The sequence below is a fragment of the Desarmillaria tabescens genome (assembly GCF_030435595.1).
Source record: "Desarmillaria tabescens strain CCBAS 213 chromosome Unknown EV420scaffold_23, whole genome shotgun sequence".
Lineage (NCBI taxonomy): Eukaryota > Fungi > Basidiomycota > Agaricomycetes > Agaricales > Physalacriaceae > Desarmillaria > Desarmillaria tabescens.
Window position 1 is genome coordinate 414,511 of NW_026848322.1, and position 13,536 is coordinate 428,046.

At 47.8% G+C, this 13,536-nt stretch overlaps 5 protein-coding genes across 5 annotated transcripts; 1 reads left to right on the forward strand and 4 right to left on the reverse strand.

The window, feature by feature from the left end:
• Positions 1-507: 507 nt before the first annotated feature.
• Positions 508-1,559, reverse strand: EV420DRAFT_1335821 (uncharacterized protein; the record flags this gene model as incomplete). The annotated part of the gene is made up of 5 exons (XM_060468863.1): positions 1,495-1,559; positions 1,298-1,449; positions 1,027-1,243; positions 784-977; positions 508-729 (listed from the first exon to the last, which is right to left on the reverse strand). Coding segments are annotated over exons 1-5 (819 nt in total), but the record flags the coding sequence as incomplete, so codon positions are not given.
• A 2,533-nt stretch (positions 1,560-4,092) lies between these two features.
• On the reverse strand, positions 4,093-6,185 carry EV420DRAFT_1691387 (uncharacterized protein; the record flags this gene model as incomplete). Its single annotated transcript, XM_060479347.1, has 7 exons — positions 4,093-4,442; positions 4,497-4,577; positions 4,628-4,978; positions 5,031-5,061; positions 5,112-5,428; positions 5,481-5,557; positions 5,618-6,185. 7 exons carry the CDS (start codon positions 6,183-6,185, stop codon positions 4,296-4,298), a joined length of 1,572 nt encoding a protein of 523 aa, XP_060329431.1. The 3' UTR covers positions 4,093-4,295.
• A 1,857-nt stretch (positions 6,186-8,042) lies between these two features.
• Positions 8,043-10,226, reverse strand: EV420DRAFT_1551521 (uncharacterized protein). The gene is made up of 8 exons (XM_060473480.1): positions 9,640-10,226; positions 9,501-9,580; positions 9,013-9,447; positions 8,752-8,961; positions 8,580-8,702; positions 8,436-8,528; positions 8,345-8,381; positions 8,043-8,289 (listed from the first exon to the last, which is right to left on the reverse strand). The coding sequence occupies exons 1-8, from the start codon at positions 10,148-10,150 to the stop codon at positions 8,174-8,176; spliced, it is 1,605 nt and encodes a 534-aa protein (XP_060329432.1). The 5' UTR covers positions 10,151-10,226; the 3' UTR covers positions 8,043-8,173.
• Positions 10,227-10,864: 638 nt separating this feature from the next.
• On the reverse strand, positions 10,865-12,008 carry EV420DRAFT_540622 (uncharacterized protein). Its single transcript, XM_060482515.1, has 4 exons — positions 11,945-12,008; positions 11,631-11,764; positions 10,984-11,143; positions 10,865-10,917 (listed from the first exon to the last, which is right to left on the reverse strand). Exons 2-3 carry the CDS (start codon positions 11,723-11,725, stop codon positions 11,011-11,013), a joined length of 228 nt encoding a protein of 75 aa, XP_060329433.1. The 5' UTR covers positions 11,726-11,764; positions 11,945-12,008; the 3' UTR covers positions 10,865-10,917; positions 10,984-11,010.
• Positions 12,009-12,138: 130 nt separating this feature from the next.
• Positions 12,139-13,459, forward strand: EV420DRAFT_1551537 (uncharacterized protein). The gene is made up of 7 exons (XM_060473481.1): positions 12,139-12,248; positions 12,427-12,742; positions 12,805-12,934; positions 12,989-13,005; positions 13,061-13,076; positions 13,127-13,216; positions 13,269-13,459. Exons 1-7 carry the CDS (start codon positions 12,190-12,192, stop codon positions 13,274-13,276), a joined length of 636 nt encoding a protein of 211 aa, XP_060329434.1. The 5' UTR covers positions 12,139-12,189; the 3' UTR covers positions 13,277-13,459.
• Positions 13,460-13,536: the final 77 nt, after the last annotated feature.

Here is a 13,536-nt window from a genome sequence, read left to right on the forward strand (position 1 = left end):
ATAGGAAGTAATATGATACAAACCTATCTATGCAAAGAAAGAACATACGAAGAAGCCAGTGTAAGATCATGAAGTCATGAAGTGGGCAAGGACGTCGGATCCTCCATGTAAGGAGTCATCCTCAGATATTGATGTAGCGTCGCTGGAATCAGACCACCCCAACGAATAACGTGTATTCGAAAGCCGATAAGGCTCGTACTGGCGTTCTTGTCGGTGCCGGGAAATACGGGCAAGTGTCACTGAGTTGATAGATACATTAGCCACGTCTTTATCTCTGCCACGCTCAGTATCCCGATGCTCCTCGCCTTTACTAGGGAGGGGTAACCGCGTCTTTCGGGTGATTGCTCGACGGTGCCGGTTCCAAATAGTGCCTGAGTGATGATTGATACTGAAATGGATATCAAGGAGGAATGGTCGCTCGGGAAAGGGAATGTAAGCCAATAAACGACCGTCAACCCTTTCTCGGATGGCGTTCGCAATTGTCTGAGGATTTTGTACTCGCGGTAAAGACTCGAGTGTATCCATCATCGAGTCTAGAGAATCCCAGTGATTTTTTCTGGCGCGCGCTAATCGCTCTGGATCACGTTCGTAAGAGACGTCTCTCAGTAACTGAAGAGTTCTGGTCTCAAAGCGCACTTTGCCGTCAGCAATCTTCATATTGCAGAAGCTGAATTGAGGGAAGTCCAAGAGTAAATTGTGCTTCTGTAGCTCCTGAAATGCGTTGTATGCCTTGAATAAACTCTTCATCAATATGCATTGCAATGCTGACAAGCGCATGCATACCAATGCACGGTCACTGAACTCGACATAACGGCCACCATTTGGTTCCATGACAATTCCAACAACTTCGTCATCACGAACCAGATGGCCTAGTACCTTGAAATGTAGGTCCAAGTTGCGTTGCCGCAAAGCGTCAAGGGAGACCATGGTCCTCTGCACGAACCGCAGATAGCGATCTTCGCACCCATACCAGATTTCTACAAGGAGCCTTCAGCAGTTGTAGTCACAAAATAATGTCCAACTGACCGACGTCCGTGTTGTTCCACCTTCCTCTCCGATTCATGTCATATATCCAGTCGGTAATTTCAATTTCGCGCTCATCGATAAGGCGCTCCCAGGTCGGATGAGTGACTTTAAAGGTTGTGGGTCGTAACGGTGTCGGTACCAGACAATGTCCATTCCTTTGACGGACCAAGAAAGCCGTTGAGCTTTGCTCGAAATCAATAGTGCCGATAAGAGTTTCCTGTGATATCGTCAGGATACAAGGCACATCTTTGATCTTTGATCATTGACTTACGATTAGGCCGACAAAGTGGTCAACTTCAAGCTCATGTTCTGACTCATGTTGCCCCACTCGGATGTGCCATTTTGGAGTGAATACGCGCAGAACATGCCCGTCTCGAACAAGGACATGTTCATTATCAGTATCGCCATCCCCTGCTAAAAGCGCTACACAACATCAGGCAAAGATAAACGCTGGAGCTGTACACTCACAAATGTGTGCTGTCGCATGCAGAGGAACTTTCATCGTGGGTCCACGTTCTCAGAGTCAGTGGGATGGCCAGGGGCGTGACGTGACATGGCTGTCCGCTACCCGGTCCGCGGGCCGGCCTGACCTTCCCGCCACATCACCGGTACTAATAGCCGACTTCACAGATATTGTTACTGTCTCGCGTCCAGGCGAACAAATCTATCTATGTTCCTGAATATATACAGCATCCTACTTCATAGACAGCGCCGGGCTGAGATGAACCACCCTTTGAATGTCCTTGTGGGTCCTTGTTTGAGCTTTACATCAACCGATTATTGCCTTTCCAGGTCGTGGTGTATGTTGGGTGTATGTGTTCTTCCACTTCGTGATTTACGGACTAGCATCGTGTTCTCAAACCTCATTTTTCCCTTCGCCCCTACAACAGATTGCCGTTTCCAATGCTGTCTAGCTATTGCATTTTCTCCTTTTCTGTTGCTTTGGCGTCAAGCTAGGTAGAACGGGGCGCTTTATATCTGTGAGTCCAATGATCTTAGTCCTCGTTAAAAAGTAGATTTTTAGGTAGTAGCGATGCTTCACCTCCGTACCATCGAACGGTATTCTTCTATGTGCACTACCCATGTTTATCAGTGTCCGAAGTGCACCTGCATATGGAGTATGTTGTATCGCTGTCCCGCAAATTGTGTCGATAATGGAGGACAAGCATCCATCGTTAAGGGTGCAAGATCTCTGTGTCACAGTTGCACTGGAAAATAATGATTCTGGCACTCGGTAAGGCATCCCTTGCTGCCGATACTCACAGCTCCTTACTGTTCCACTTCAGAGCAATCTTCTCTTTCTTCCTGTTTCATGATCTCTCGCGGCTTTTTACATCTCTGACACTCTATTTCTGTGTTCGGTTCTCCTCTGTCTCTCTTCAAGTCTGGATCTCTTTGCTGTCACTGCTTCCTTCGCGTATCTCTTTATGGTTAATGACCGCCAGCCCTCCTGGAAATGCTGACAACGATTCTGTAATGGCAAGTGAATTTTATTATCGCGGATCGCCTCTCATTTATAAATAAAATGACAGACTCACCACACTGAACATCAACCTCTACATCCCTTAGGCATTTTTACCAGCCAACTACTCTAAAGACATCTTGAATCTAAACTCCCGACAATATAGAATCATACACCTCACTGCTAACCCTTAATGGTCTGTGAATGAGGCATCTTTTGCCTTGTCTCTTGGCTGCTAGTGTAAACCTGATGGTTGCTGCTTAATCTAACATCATATGTCAACTAAGCTATTGCATAGAAGGTGTAGAATATCGTTTACCACTAGATTCTAGACCCTTTTTTAGTATACTAATTTTGTTAAAAGACACGTATAATTATCATTAATTCTTTTCCATGGGCTGCTCAAAGATGATGTCGGTAGTCTCGGGCCCCGAAGCGCTGTGAACGCTCATTTTGTAATGAGCTACAACTCGAGCGATCTACACAACCAGCACTATTTTTAGACCCGATCGCTCGATCGTTTCGGTTCCTCCCGTATTCAGTTCATAATGACAACATTACATGTCTGCATTTTGACTAGAATCAAAACCTATCTCTTCGTCAAAGTTCATTAAGGTACTATAAGCGAGGTCCGAGTGTCGCCGGTCGTGCATGAGATCAAGTTGCCACATTGAAACGGACTGGCGAGAGCGGTGATTTTGGGCTTCGACGGAGCGAGAGTGACAAAATGATAGGTCCTTTAGCCTATTGACAGTCGGAGTTTGCTCAGTTTTCGCTACTGGCTGTTCTACTCACTCCGCCGCTCTTCATCAAAATTGAATACCATTACATGCGATGCGCTTAGTAGTGTTGCCGCCGCTCGGGCTAAAACTGCCGAGCTGATGGAACTGAGCCGGAGAAAGCCGAGCTGAGCCAGGTTTGGTAGCTTGGCCGCTTCATACAGCTCAGCTCGGCATTGGAGCCGGCTTCATCCAGCTGAAGCCGGTCAAACTCACGGGAGCTCAGAGTGCTATCCCGGTTGGGAAGCCAGCATCGGATATGCTCTTCCTCCCTTAACTTTGACTTAGCGCTGCAATTGGTAGGCTACCAATCATCAAGTTTCCCTTACTACCTGATTCTGACAGGTTTTGAAGGCAGTAAGAGACAAAAGATACACAGAAGGAATCGTGGGAATAAATTCCCCTCTAAAATACCACACAGCCACAAATAATCTTTGAGCTCCTGCAGTTATCCTTGTGTCTTCCCTTGAATATATAAATATGCAGAGGCATGCAGACCACCAAATAAAACATATTTTACAAAGTATCATCCTCTGGAATATTTTCATACTCGGAGGAATAAATGAGAGTCTGTCTTACCCTAATTTGTAAGCCAGCTACAGTTTAACTGGAGCTGAGCTCGAGCCGAGCGGAGCCAAGAATTATTTCCGCAGCTCGGCTCGGAAAAAGCTGTCATTAAGGTACAAGCTGGGAAAAGCTGACTGAAGCCGAGCGGAGCCGAGCGGCGACAACACTAGCGCTTAGTCTTTTTACCAAATTAGGAACGAGAGCGCCCTGTTCACACATCAGCGCTGATCCTCTCATGTCGAAGCGCTACACGCCATTGACACGCTCCTTCATCCACAGAGAAATCGCGCTGTTAAGGATTAAACACCCGCTGTTTATTTCATCGCGATGAGAAAAACGAGGCTGGTCTGTAGGTCCGAAGAAAATTTCTGGCATTTGCCACCGTATAACCCGATGACCAATATGGACAAAATACCACTATATTTGTGGGGCAGATAGCACACCGCTCGCAATAAAGTGACTCATCGACGCCGTGACATCGTGAAGCAACCCTCGTAGCCGGGCACAGCGACAGGGCTCAAAGTGTCGCGCCACCTTCCGGCCAAATTACCGTCAGCATTCCCGATAAGGTACCCCCGATAGAGCCACTTTCCTCGATCGCCATCAACCTAGATAAGGTATAGATAAATGTTAGCGAATTTGACAAGACCTTGGCAACATACGTAGTCCTTAGAGAGACTGATGAAGCCGTCACATGGGCGAACCCTGCCGACAAGATTGAATTCTCCCCACGCTGAATGTCCCTGGGGAGCAATATCAATATGGAGCAAATAATAGAGTTCATTGACTGTACCTCGCCTGTTATGATGATGTCACAGACGAGTCTCTGTTCGTCTGGCTGAAGACGACGTGCTCTCTGGTAATAAAGAGGCTCCTTTCCACCAGGTTCGCGAACTTCAAGTCCATCGTGATCCTCTTTGATATGAATTCCGGTTGGAAAATACGATCTCAAGGGGTCCCCGGGAGATAAGGGGTCAACGTCATCGATACTAGTCGGCAATAAAGAGCCGGCAACGGGCTCCGTAGCCAGGAGGTGGTGTTCGCGAAGCTTCCATGTTTGACGATGCTTGACCACAAGACTTTTCTGCAAAACAGGAGGTGGTGCTCCAGACAAAAGCGCCGCGTATGCAGTAAATTCGGTATACTGTCCCTCTCGTCATTTTCGTAGATTATTACAAGAAACAGGAAGGACATACAGTAAAAATCCCTTCCCAAGCACCTTCAATACTAAGACATGCCTTAGCCTTATGATGACACGACTGAGGCAAGACCCTCACCTTCCTGGTGTAAAAGACATCATTAATACCTTGTCAAACGATGGTTGACTGAGACTAATGCATCGGCCCCATTCACACTCCCACTCCATGCCATTTGTCGATCGTCGCAGCAAAACGGGCCGTGCACGCTCTATCGAAGTAGGAAATTCAGGCGAACCAAGCATCCGATTCACAAGTGTGAGAAAAGACAGTATGGCCGGAGAAGCAAGGGGCGGAGGGTTAATACAATACACCTGCGAGTAATGGATAATTTCATTGGACTCGCGAGGATGAGGTGGAGGAATGAAGTCAAGCCACGATGGCGAAGTCAAAGGATACTACATTTGTGGATTAACGCTCGCCTGACTAAGAGTTACCGATATGACTCACTCGATGTGCACCCAAGGCAAACAACTTCAGAATATTCAGAACGTCCCAAGACGCCTCCACATCGCGAGTGTATTCCTCTGAGGCCCCGTGACTGGTCAACACACGCCGGCGGCAAAGATGACAGAAGAAATGCTCACCTGGTCTGAGAAGAAACCAAAATAGCCACATGGCGACTGCAGAGTGGTCGGTTTGTGAAGGCCATTTGTTGGCTTTGATAGACCGCTTTGCTAGTGACCTCCCATTATCACTGAACCAGTACTCTTGCAGCCACGAATCAATATTCCCATATTCCCGGAGCTGACGTTCATTCCGTCCTTCATTTTCAAGCATAAGAAGATAAGCGTGGAACAAAAGTTCCTGGAGGCTTTGATCATCAGATTCTTGTGAAGGGGGTGATGTCGCATCTATTTGCGAACGAAGACGCTTCAGATAAACGCATCGACGCTGAAGCTCTTGCGCCAATATGGGTGGAGATATTCTATCTGGTCCAAGACGCCGCGTCGCTATCGAAAGGTCAAATTTGGTAGCAAAGATCTTGGCATACACCGTGTGATTCTTCGAGAGCGACAGGCGAGATTCGAGATTGCGATTTGTTATCACCAACGAAGCGAGGTCAGAGGGAGGACCTAGGAATGTGTTGGTACCGAGATGGAAGGCAATATTCTCTAGAATTTCCTGTGGGATGCTCTCTAGGCAAAGCGTCATCGTGGTAGAAGGGGGAACGCAGGTCATAAGACTCGGTTACAAGAACATGCAGGCGGCATCTTGTTTATTGGCCGAAGCCGGCACCGGCTTACAGTTGCCGAGTGCGTGGAAGGTTAGCTGAAAGAGGAAAGGGAGCGGGATGTCGCTCAAATGCCGGCCCCACCCCATCCCCACAACATACGAATGACCACTGTATTCAATGCTGCCTCAACTTTTTTCGATGACATAATTTTTTCTGCGACGGTGAGGGCCCCACCGATAGCCTAGCATTTGTTTTCATCCGACCTCACCTCCACCTTCGACAACCTTTGACGTCTGCCATAGACTTGCAATAGTGAGGGAGAGTTATTGCAAGTGGCTGCCCCGATATACATAGAAGAGTTCTTCTGGCCTTCAAAGGGGCCTAACGCGCTCTGGCCTCATTGGTTGAGCCGTGGGGCGACTGCCACTGGAATCTGGATGATAGATGAAGCGAACGAGGATATCTTTCCGCTTGGATGGACAGGAGGGTCACTCTATTCTTGCTTAACCGATGAGCTATTTCACAAGGTCCTTATGGTCATTGCATCTAATCGAGATAGATAATGCTCACTATTCAAACCGGATACTACAGGTGCCACATCTGGTGCTCTGACGCCCTTGTCAAAACACACCAGTGTCAGAAGGTTGCGTAATATGCTATGTTTATAAACGCACTTCTATCCATGTCTTGTATTCATTACTTTTTCCAGCAACGTATCCTGCATCTCAGCTCCTTGCACGACGACTCGTTGATTCAGTGATGCTTCAGCACATTTTTCGATGGGTGTAACCTCTAGATGAGGCTGCCAGTAGTGGCGCCGTCTTGTCGTTGATATCATAGGACCGTTTACATAGGACGTTTCATGTAGCCCTCCGAAGCTTTGGGTCGAAGACGACGGTTCGCATACCGGGGCAGGCGCCGGATTCAGGCCTAGCCTTCAATTTCTCCGACAGAGGTTCACGAGGACAGATACAAACAGAGTACTGCAGTTCTTGATATGTGGCCTAACTTCGTATAATTTTCATAGCTCCGTCCAGCGGGCATCTTCACCTTAGGGCGTGGGGGGATATCTGGCTGGCAACAGGTTCAACGCCTGGGAGGGAAGGGAAGTACAGGAACCGGATTCAATATGAAGATCACGAAGCATTCCCATGGTGTTGCCGTGTAGATCGCGCTAGCGTTTTTGTTCATAGGGTTATTATATAGCATCGAGCAGCGAATGATAGATTAAACCGTCTGTTACGAAGGCGGAAAGTCCCCAACATCTACAAAGTATTAAGGGACCACCCCGAAATTTACTGCGTTCTGATTGTCCCCATTGATAGCACCTGATAATCTATTGCTTATTTATTGGAAGAGTCGAAGACCTGGCCCCAAGATAGAGTTTGCACTGGCCAAAGCTTAGGTCCCCATCTGTTCACATCATTCTATTAGGGTTGTATCCGCTGAGAAAGATCCAACTACATGGACCTTTAGCTCGAAAGTGGACGGGGAACAGACGGGCATCTCAGGCTGTCAAGATCTAGCCCCTGCACTATTCCGTCTTCTTGCGACGGGGAAGTGTGGCATGAAACATCGCGAGATATCAATACATAAGAACCAAAAAGAAACAAAACGATCGTTGAGCGCCTAAACGGTATAACAGCTACTTTCCCCCCCTCTTTCTCTGCGCGCCGGACACATCCGTTCATGTACCTTTAGCACAATAAAAATACGCAGGGACGGAAAACCAATTGCCATGTTACCTGAGCACATTTTGTGATGGATAGAAGTATGAGAGAAGCCGACATAAGTTGATGGCGACCGGACCCATTGGTTTTCAAATCGGTTCTGTGAGAAAGACTGATACAGTGGGATATATTGAATATCCTGTATAGGATTACGGAGTACAGTGTTTATTGGAGTAATTAGCGGGACGGAATTATGACGACACAAATATCAGGAACATATTACAGACCCAGCGGCGTTAGAGTAGAGGACGTGAATGGATTTTTGACAGACTGAATGGAGCCTCCCAAATAGAAGGCTCAAAGCCCGTGGACACGGGCTTCATTCGACCAACAAAATTGTGCGTGGAAGTTACTGAACTAAACCGTATCAGAACCCCATATCACAACACGAGAACAGGAACCTTTACATTTTCCTCTCAGGATGGTGTCACCGAGATTGGAAACCTAAAAATGAGGTAAGATGTACATACATGAACCGGGAAACGGAAGGTACCGCACCGATATCCGCTTAAGGGTGATCAAGCCGTCGGCTAGGCGTATGCGCCCAATGAAATTGAAATCACCCCAGGCAGCCGCATGACGTGGTTCAGTCTATGATAATGTCCGTTCCCCACATTTTGATCGAAGTGTGGTAGTACTCACTTTACCTGTCACGATAACGTCGACTATCTTCCTTTGGGGCGCGCAACTTGCATCGTACGTTTGGTAAAAGGTCTTGAATGTTTCCGACGTGTCAAACGCCATGATCCCGTTCTGTGAGAAACACTAAAATGAGGCAAATGTAGAAATTCCCACCAGCACCAAGGTTACTCACCACGGTCTCCGTCCATTTAAATCCGCTTGGAAGCCACGCATTCATGTTCCCGTTCTCAGAAGCGTCTTTGGGGATGACTTGATCAATGTTATAGCAAACGTGCTCCTGCAAGGTTACATAGAAAGGTCGTCGACTGACTGCCTCAAGCTCCAAAGGGGATGGTGGGCTAGCCGAGGATTTCCATCTGTCGTATTGCGATCGATCAGGGATCTACATTTTTTTAACAATCGGAGCGCAGGAAGGATAGACATGAACTCATACCAAGCAGGAACCGTTGTACCTCCCCGTCAACGTACCGGGTAGGTAAGGCGGCGCAATGCCGCGAACAGCTACGCAAAATCGAAGTGATTCCAGACCACAGCAATAAGTGCGATGATCTGCAAAGTATTCCAAATCCTCCCGGGTCGGACCCGACAAGCCGAGGCTGTTGGCCTCAAGACGAGTTCGCGGCAACTGGTCGGGGATTACGAGCCTATCAAAGTTCTGTCTGGCGAAGTACGCAAGGGTCGCTAGCAGAGTTATCGGAGGCAGTTGGATCTTCTGGAATTTATCCCCGAAGTATCTCGCTTCTAACAAGCGGAGACCAGGAGGACCATAAGCTCCGCAAGACCAGTGGCTGCGAATGGAACGGGGGGCTGGCGCAGATGCCCACTTCTCTGGAAGGAAAAGCTGTTCTGGAACTGTCGAAATAGAGTACTGAGGAATAACAAATCATTTAAGGGGTTATTTAACAGTCGATTAGGACGTACACGATATGGAGCAAACACTAAGGGTCGAAGACAATTCATCAACGTTCGTCGCGTAGCGGGGTTTTCACCGTCAATCATGACTATGAAGATAGGGGATGTGAGTAATTGATGACACAGAGCGTCGGATAAAGTTGCTCACATCGAGAAGTTGAGACCCACAGCAACAGTACGGCCAAACAGTTTGCTTCATTTTCAATCGGCCAGCCGTCATTGTCCCCGGAAGCATCATAAAGTCGGGAAACGATAAACGATATCAGAAACTCAGATACACCAGCTTGCAACAGGAGCTTGATGTTTTTCTGGCCTACGGCGGAGTAGCCGAACATGGAGAGCGCACACCAGAGCACGTCCAACACGTTTTCGCTATCAACCTGACCCTGGTGGAGTGTTCGAAGAGTAATGTATCTGCGAACCATTTCGCATTTGGCATGCTGTCGAAAAGTGGTCTCATCGACAACTGAAGGAGGTGGAACGTCGAAATGTGTCACGAAAAGCTGCGAGTAAGTTTCTGGTGCGCTGAGGATGGAGTATGTGTAACGGCACGTGAGTAACAGAGGTTGGAAAATAGAAGGAATTCCGAGAGGCGCATCAGCCAAGAAGATGATTTTTCGTATAAGTTCAGGGGGAATATCGAGGAGAGAGGACGCCATGACCAGACCAGCACCAGAGCGCGCTCATATTTGTAGTTTCCGAATAAAAGAGCATTGCGGCTAACGGTCGTAAAAGGGATCACACAAAGGATGCAGTTTCACACGCGCCTTACACTAGAAATCGAAGCCAGGTAAAGAGATCATGATGATTGTAAGTCATTTCGCTCCAACTGCGTAAGGAAAGCTAGGGTCATAAAGTAGCCAATCAACGGGACCTGAGAGACGTCGAGGATCTCAATTAAGTCCTAATCTAGGGCAATTGAAAGGTAAAGCACTTCAAGGGGATTCGGAGGAATTTGCGAACAAAGATATAAAACGAAGGGCCGTGAAGCATCGCGTGATGCCCGAACAAAAGCGCTATCGATCCAGTGGCCAGTGAATAATGCTGATAAATGAGACGAGATTTGAAACAGTTGCTCACACCCAGAATCCAATCCTTGGATAACTCTGGGCCGGCCATCAAAATAGGTACGGCCATTGTTCTTGGATGCCCATAATCGAACAAGGCAAAGGAAGAAACGTAGTGAAATTCCTCCCCGCTTTCGCTACTTCCCGGTTGCAAATACATCATTGAGCAGTAACCGATTACATCCTCTGTAGATCTCTGTAAGGAACATTCGGAAGATTGACAAATATATCCCTAGGGCTGATGTCAGTACAACTGCGTACGGGCGGGGAAAATTCATAAAGGCTCTCAACATGCCCTGGTCTGCGCAATATATTAATAGAATGCCCTGACGGAGCATCGAACGTTTAAAATTAGCGATCTTATGTCCACAAAGGATTTGGCCTTAGTTCTTGGTTCTGTAATCAAAAAAACTGGAAACACTCACCCACTTCTTCGGGTCCTGCCTGTTTTTTTACCCCTTCCAGGGGTTGAACTGAGGCGAGAACCAGTAAAGGGAGGTCCAAGTCCGAGCATGGTTTATCGTTGCCGCGTACTTTGAGAGATGGCTTGGGACGATTTCAAGATCCATGACAACGTAAAGGGCACTAAGGGATACCCCTGAGCACACAAATCTAAGCAGGGCGAGAAGCTAATACGATCGCAGCCCGTTTTTGATGTCAGTACTAACGCTGGTGGCCGATTAAACGGCCGATACGTGATTTACGATGGCCCTGTTGGAGTCTATGTGTATAAACGCGAAACGCGGCTGTAGTGGAATCGCCAATGAACCCAAAAAAACCGAGATACCGTTCGCGGGAAACACGCGTTCGGCCTGAAAAAGAGACGGCTTTGGAGTTCGGTACCACTCGGGTATGCCGCACATTGCGCGACATCATAAAACCCTTTGGAGATGTGTGGTTACGGAAAGCAGATAGCTGATACATGAAAAAGACTGGTATTTCTCCCGGTCGCCAGGTAGCGTTACAGCACATAGACCTACGAGCGACACTCGTGATGTCTTGTTAGTGACCATGAGAACGGAACATTGGTTACTGGCTCTGGGAGAGGGGAGGTCTCGAATGTCGCACTCACACGATCTTCGCAAACGAAGCAGGCGCCCCGCTGTATTCGGAGGCGGGGATTACAGAGTTCATGAGCATGAGACAGTAGATTGGTAGCAGCACCATCCGGCAACTAGATGGCTGAGTAAAGAGACCATGAGACTCCTAAGAGCTGACGGAGATTAAAGAGGAGTGGCCGAGGAAAAAAGGATTCGAGACCACGCGATGCAGCGAGTCTGCCTCCATTTGTGGCCTATAGATAAACGGACTCTCTAGAAGTACTGATTACAGCTGGAGAGCCGGCAAAGGGTAATCCAGAAATATGTTAAGTCTGCGGAAACTTACTACCGTAAATCAAAGTCAATTCGTGTGTAACCGAACAGCACTTGTCGGAGCGGAATTGTGAGAGTTAAACGGGAGTTGAAGACGGAGTCGCGTAAACGCTGCAGCGTGTTTGCCTTGTGTGTGTATGCTTGGCAGCGTCATCTCCACGTGCATGGCCCATGGCCCGAATTTTCTTCCCATCGATGGCAGAGATATTCTTGACATCCACCACCACCACCACCACTCAATCGTTCTTCTGCAGCACCATGTCCATCGATCTCAGTAAGCTTGAGGCTCACTTGGCCACCAGGTCGTACGTTGAAGGGTAAGAAACCGAATCCATATCGATATTTTCATGATGAGCTATCGCCATGGTCCGTGTTTCCAAGAGCGACTAGACATCGCTGCTCCAACCTGCAGATAACTCATTCCTGGATCTCTGAACCTCATTCAAGTCTATCGTTATCCTAGAGATCGGTGCTGAAACGCCTTTTCTTTGACAGATACACTCCTTCTCAGGCCGATGTTCATGTTTACAAGGCCATTTCCTCCCTGCCCGGCGACTCCTACCCAAACGTAACCAGGTGGTACACACACATCAAGTCCTATGCCGCGGAGCATGGTTCTCTCCCCGGATCCAGCACTGCGGGAGAGGCATTCTTCACTTCCGCAGCCGCTCCAGCCGCTGAGGATGATGATGAGGTTGATCTCTTCGGTGACGATGACGAGGAAGAAGATGCGGAAGCAGAGCGTATCAAGGCGGAGCGTGTCGCCGCGTATAACGCCAAGAAGGCCAACAAACCTAAGACTATCGCTAAGGTTAGCTCTCCTTTTGCCATATAATGATGTTGATAATTCATATAACGTATTAACGTATTAAGTCTGTCGTCACTATGGACGTCAAGCCTTGGGATGACGAGACGGATATGAAGGCTCTTGAAGACTCCGTTCGCTCCATCGAGCAAGACGGCCTTGTCTGGGGCGCTAGCAAACTCGTTCCGATCGGTTACGGTATGTCGCCTCGCCTCCTTTGATATGTCCCCCATCTTGATCAATTTCCTACAGGCATCAAAAAATTGCAGGTCTGCTTCTTATCTTCTTATCTTTTTCGCGTCTCACATTTTCATGTTTGATTAGATCACTCTTGTCGTCGGTCAGTGTCTCTCTTTTCATTCCGATCATTTTATGCTCAATTAGTTACAGAGGACGAAAAGGTCTCTACTGACGAGCTCCAGGAAAAGGTTCAAGAATTCGAAGACTACGTCCAGAGCACTGACGTTGCCGCCATGCAGAGTACGTCTATGTCGCCCCTCTTTGGAACTTTTTCTGACATGGTTTATCCTAGAATTGTAAATAGGACATCGACGTGAGAATGTGTGCAATAGAGCATTACAAAATTGTGTTTTTAGTCATCCTGCAATAAGATAAGCAAAAGTTACCTGTACTATTGTCCCTGTCCTTTCAAGCGTTGAGTGCAATGTACGGAATCATCTGTTTGTCCAGGTACCGAAAGCTGATAATGCATTCATTTCGGACTATTGTCTTTTTTCTTGGCCAAGGGCCAGATGCCGGAGGCGAGCTTCCGGCGACCGGAAATGAATTCTCATTCTCAA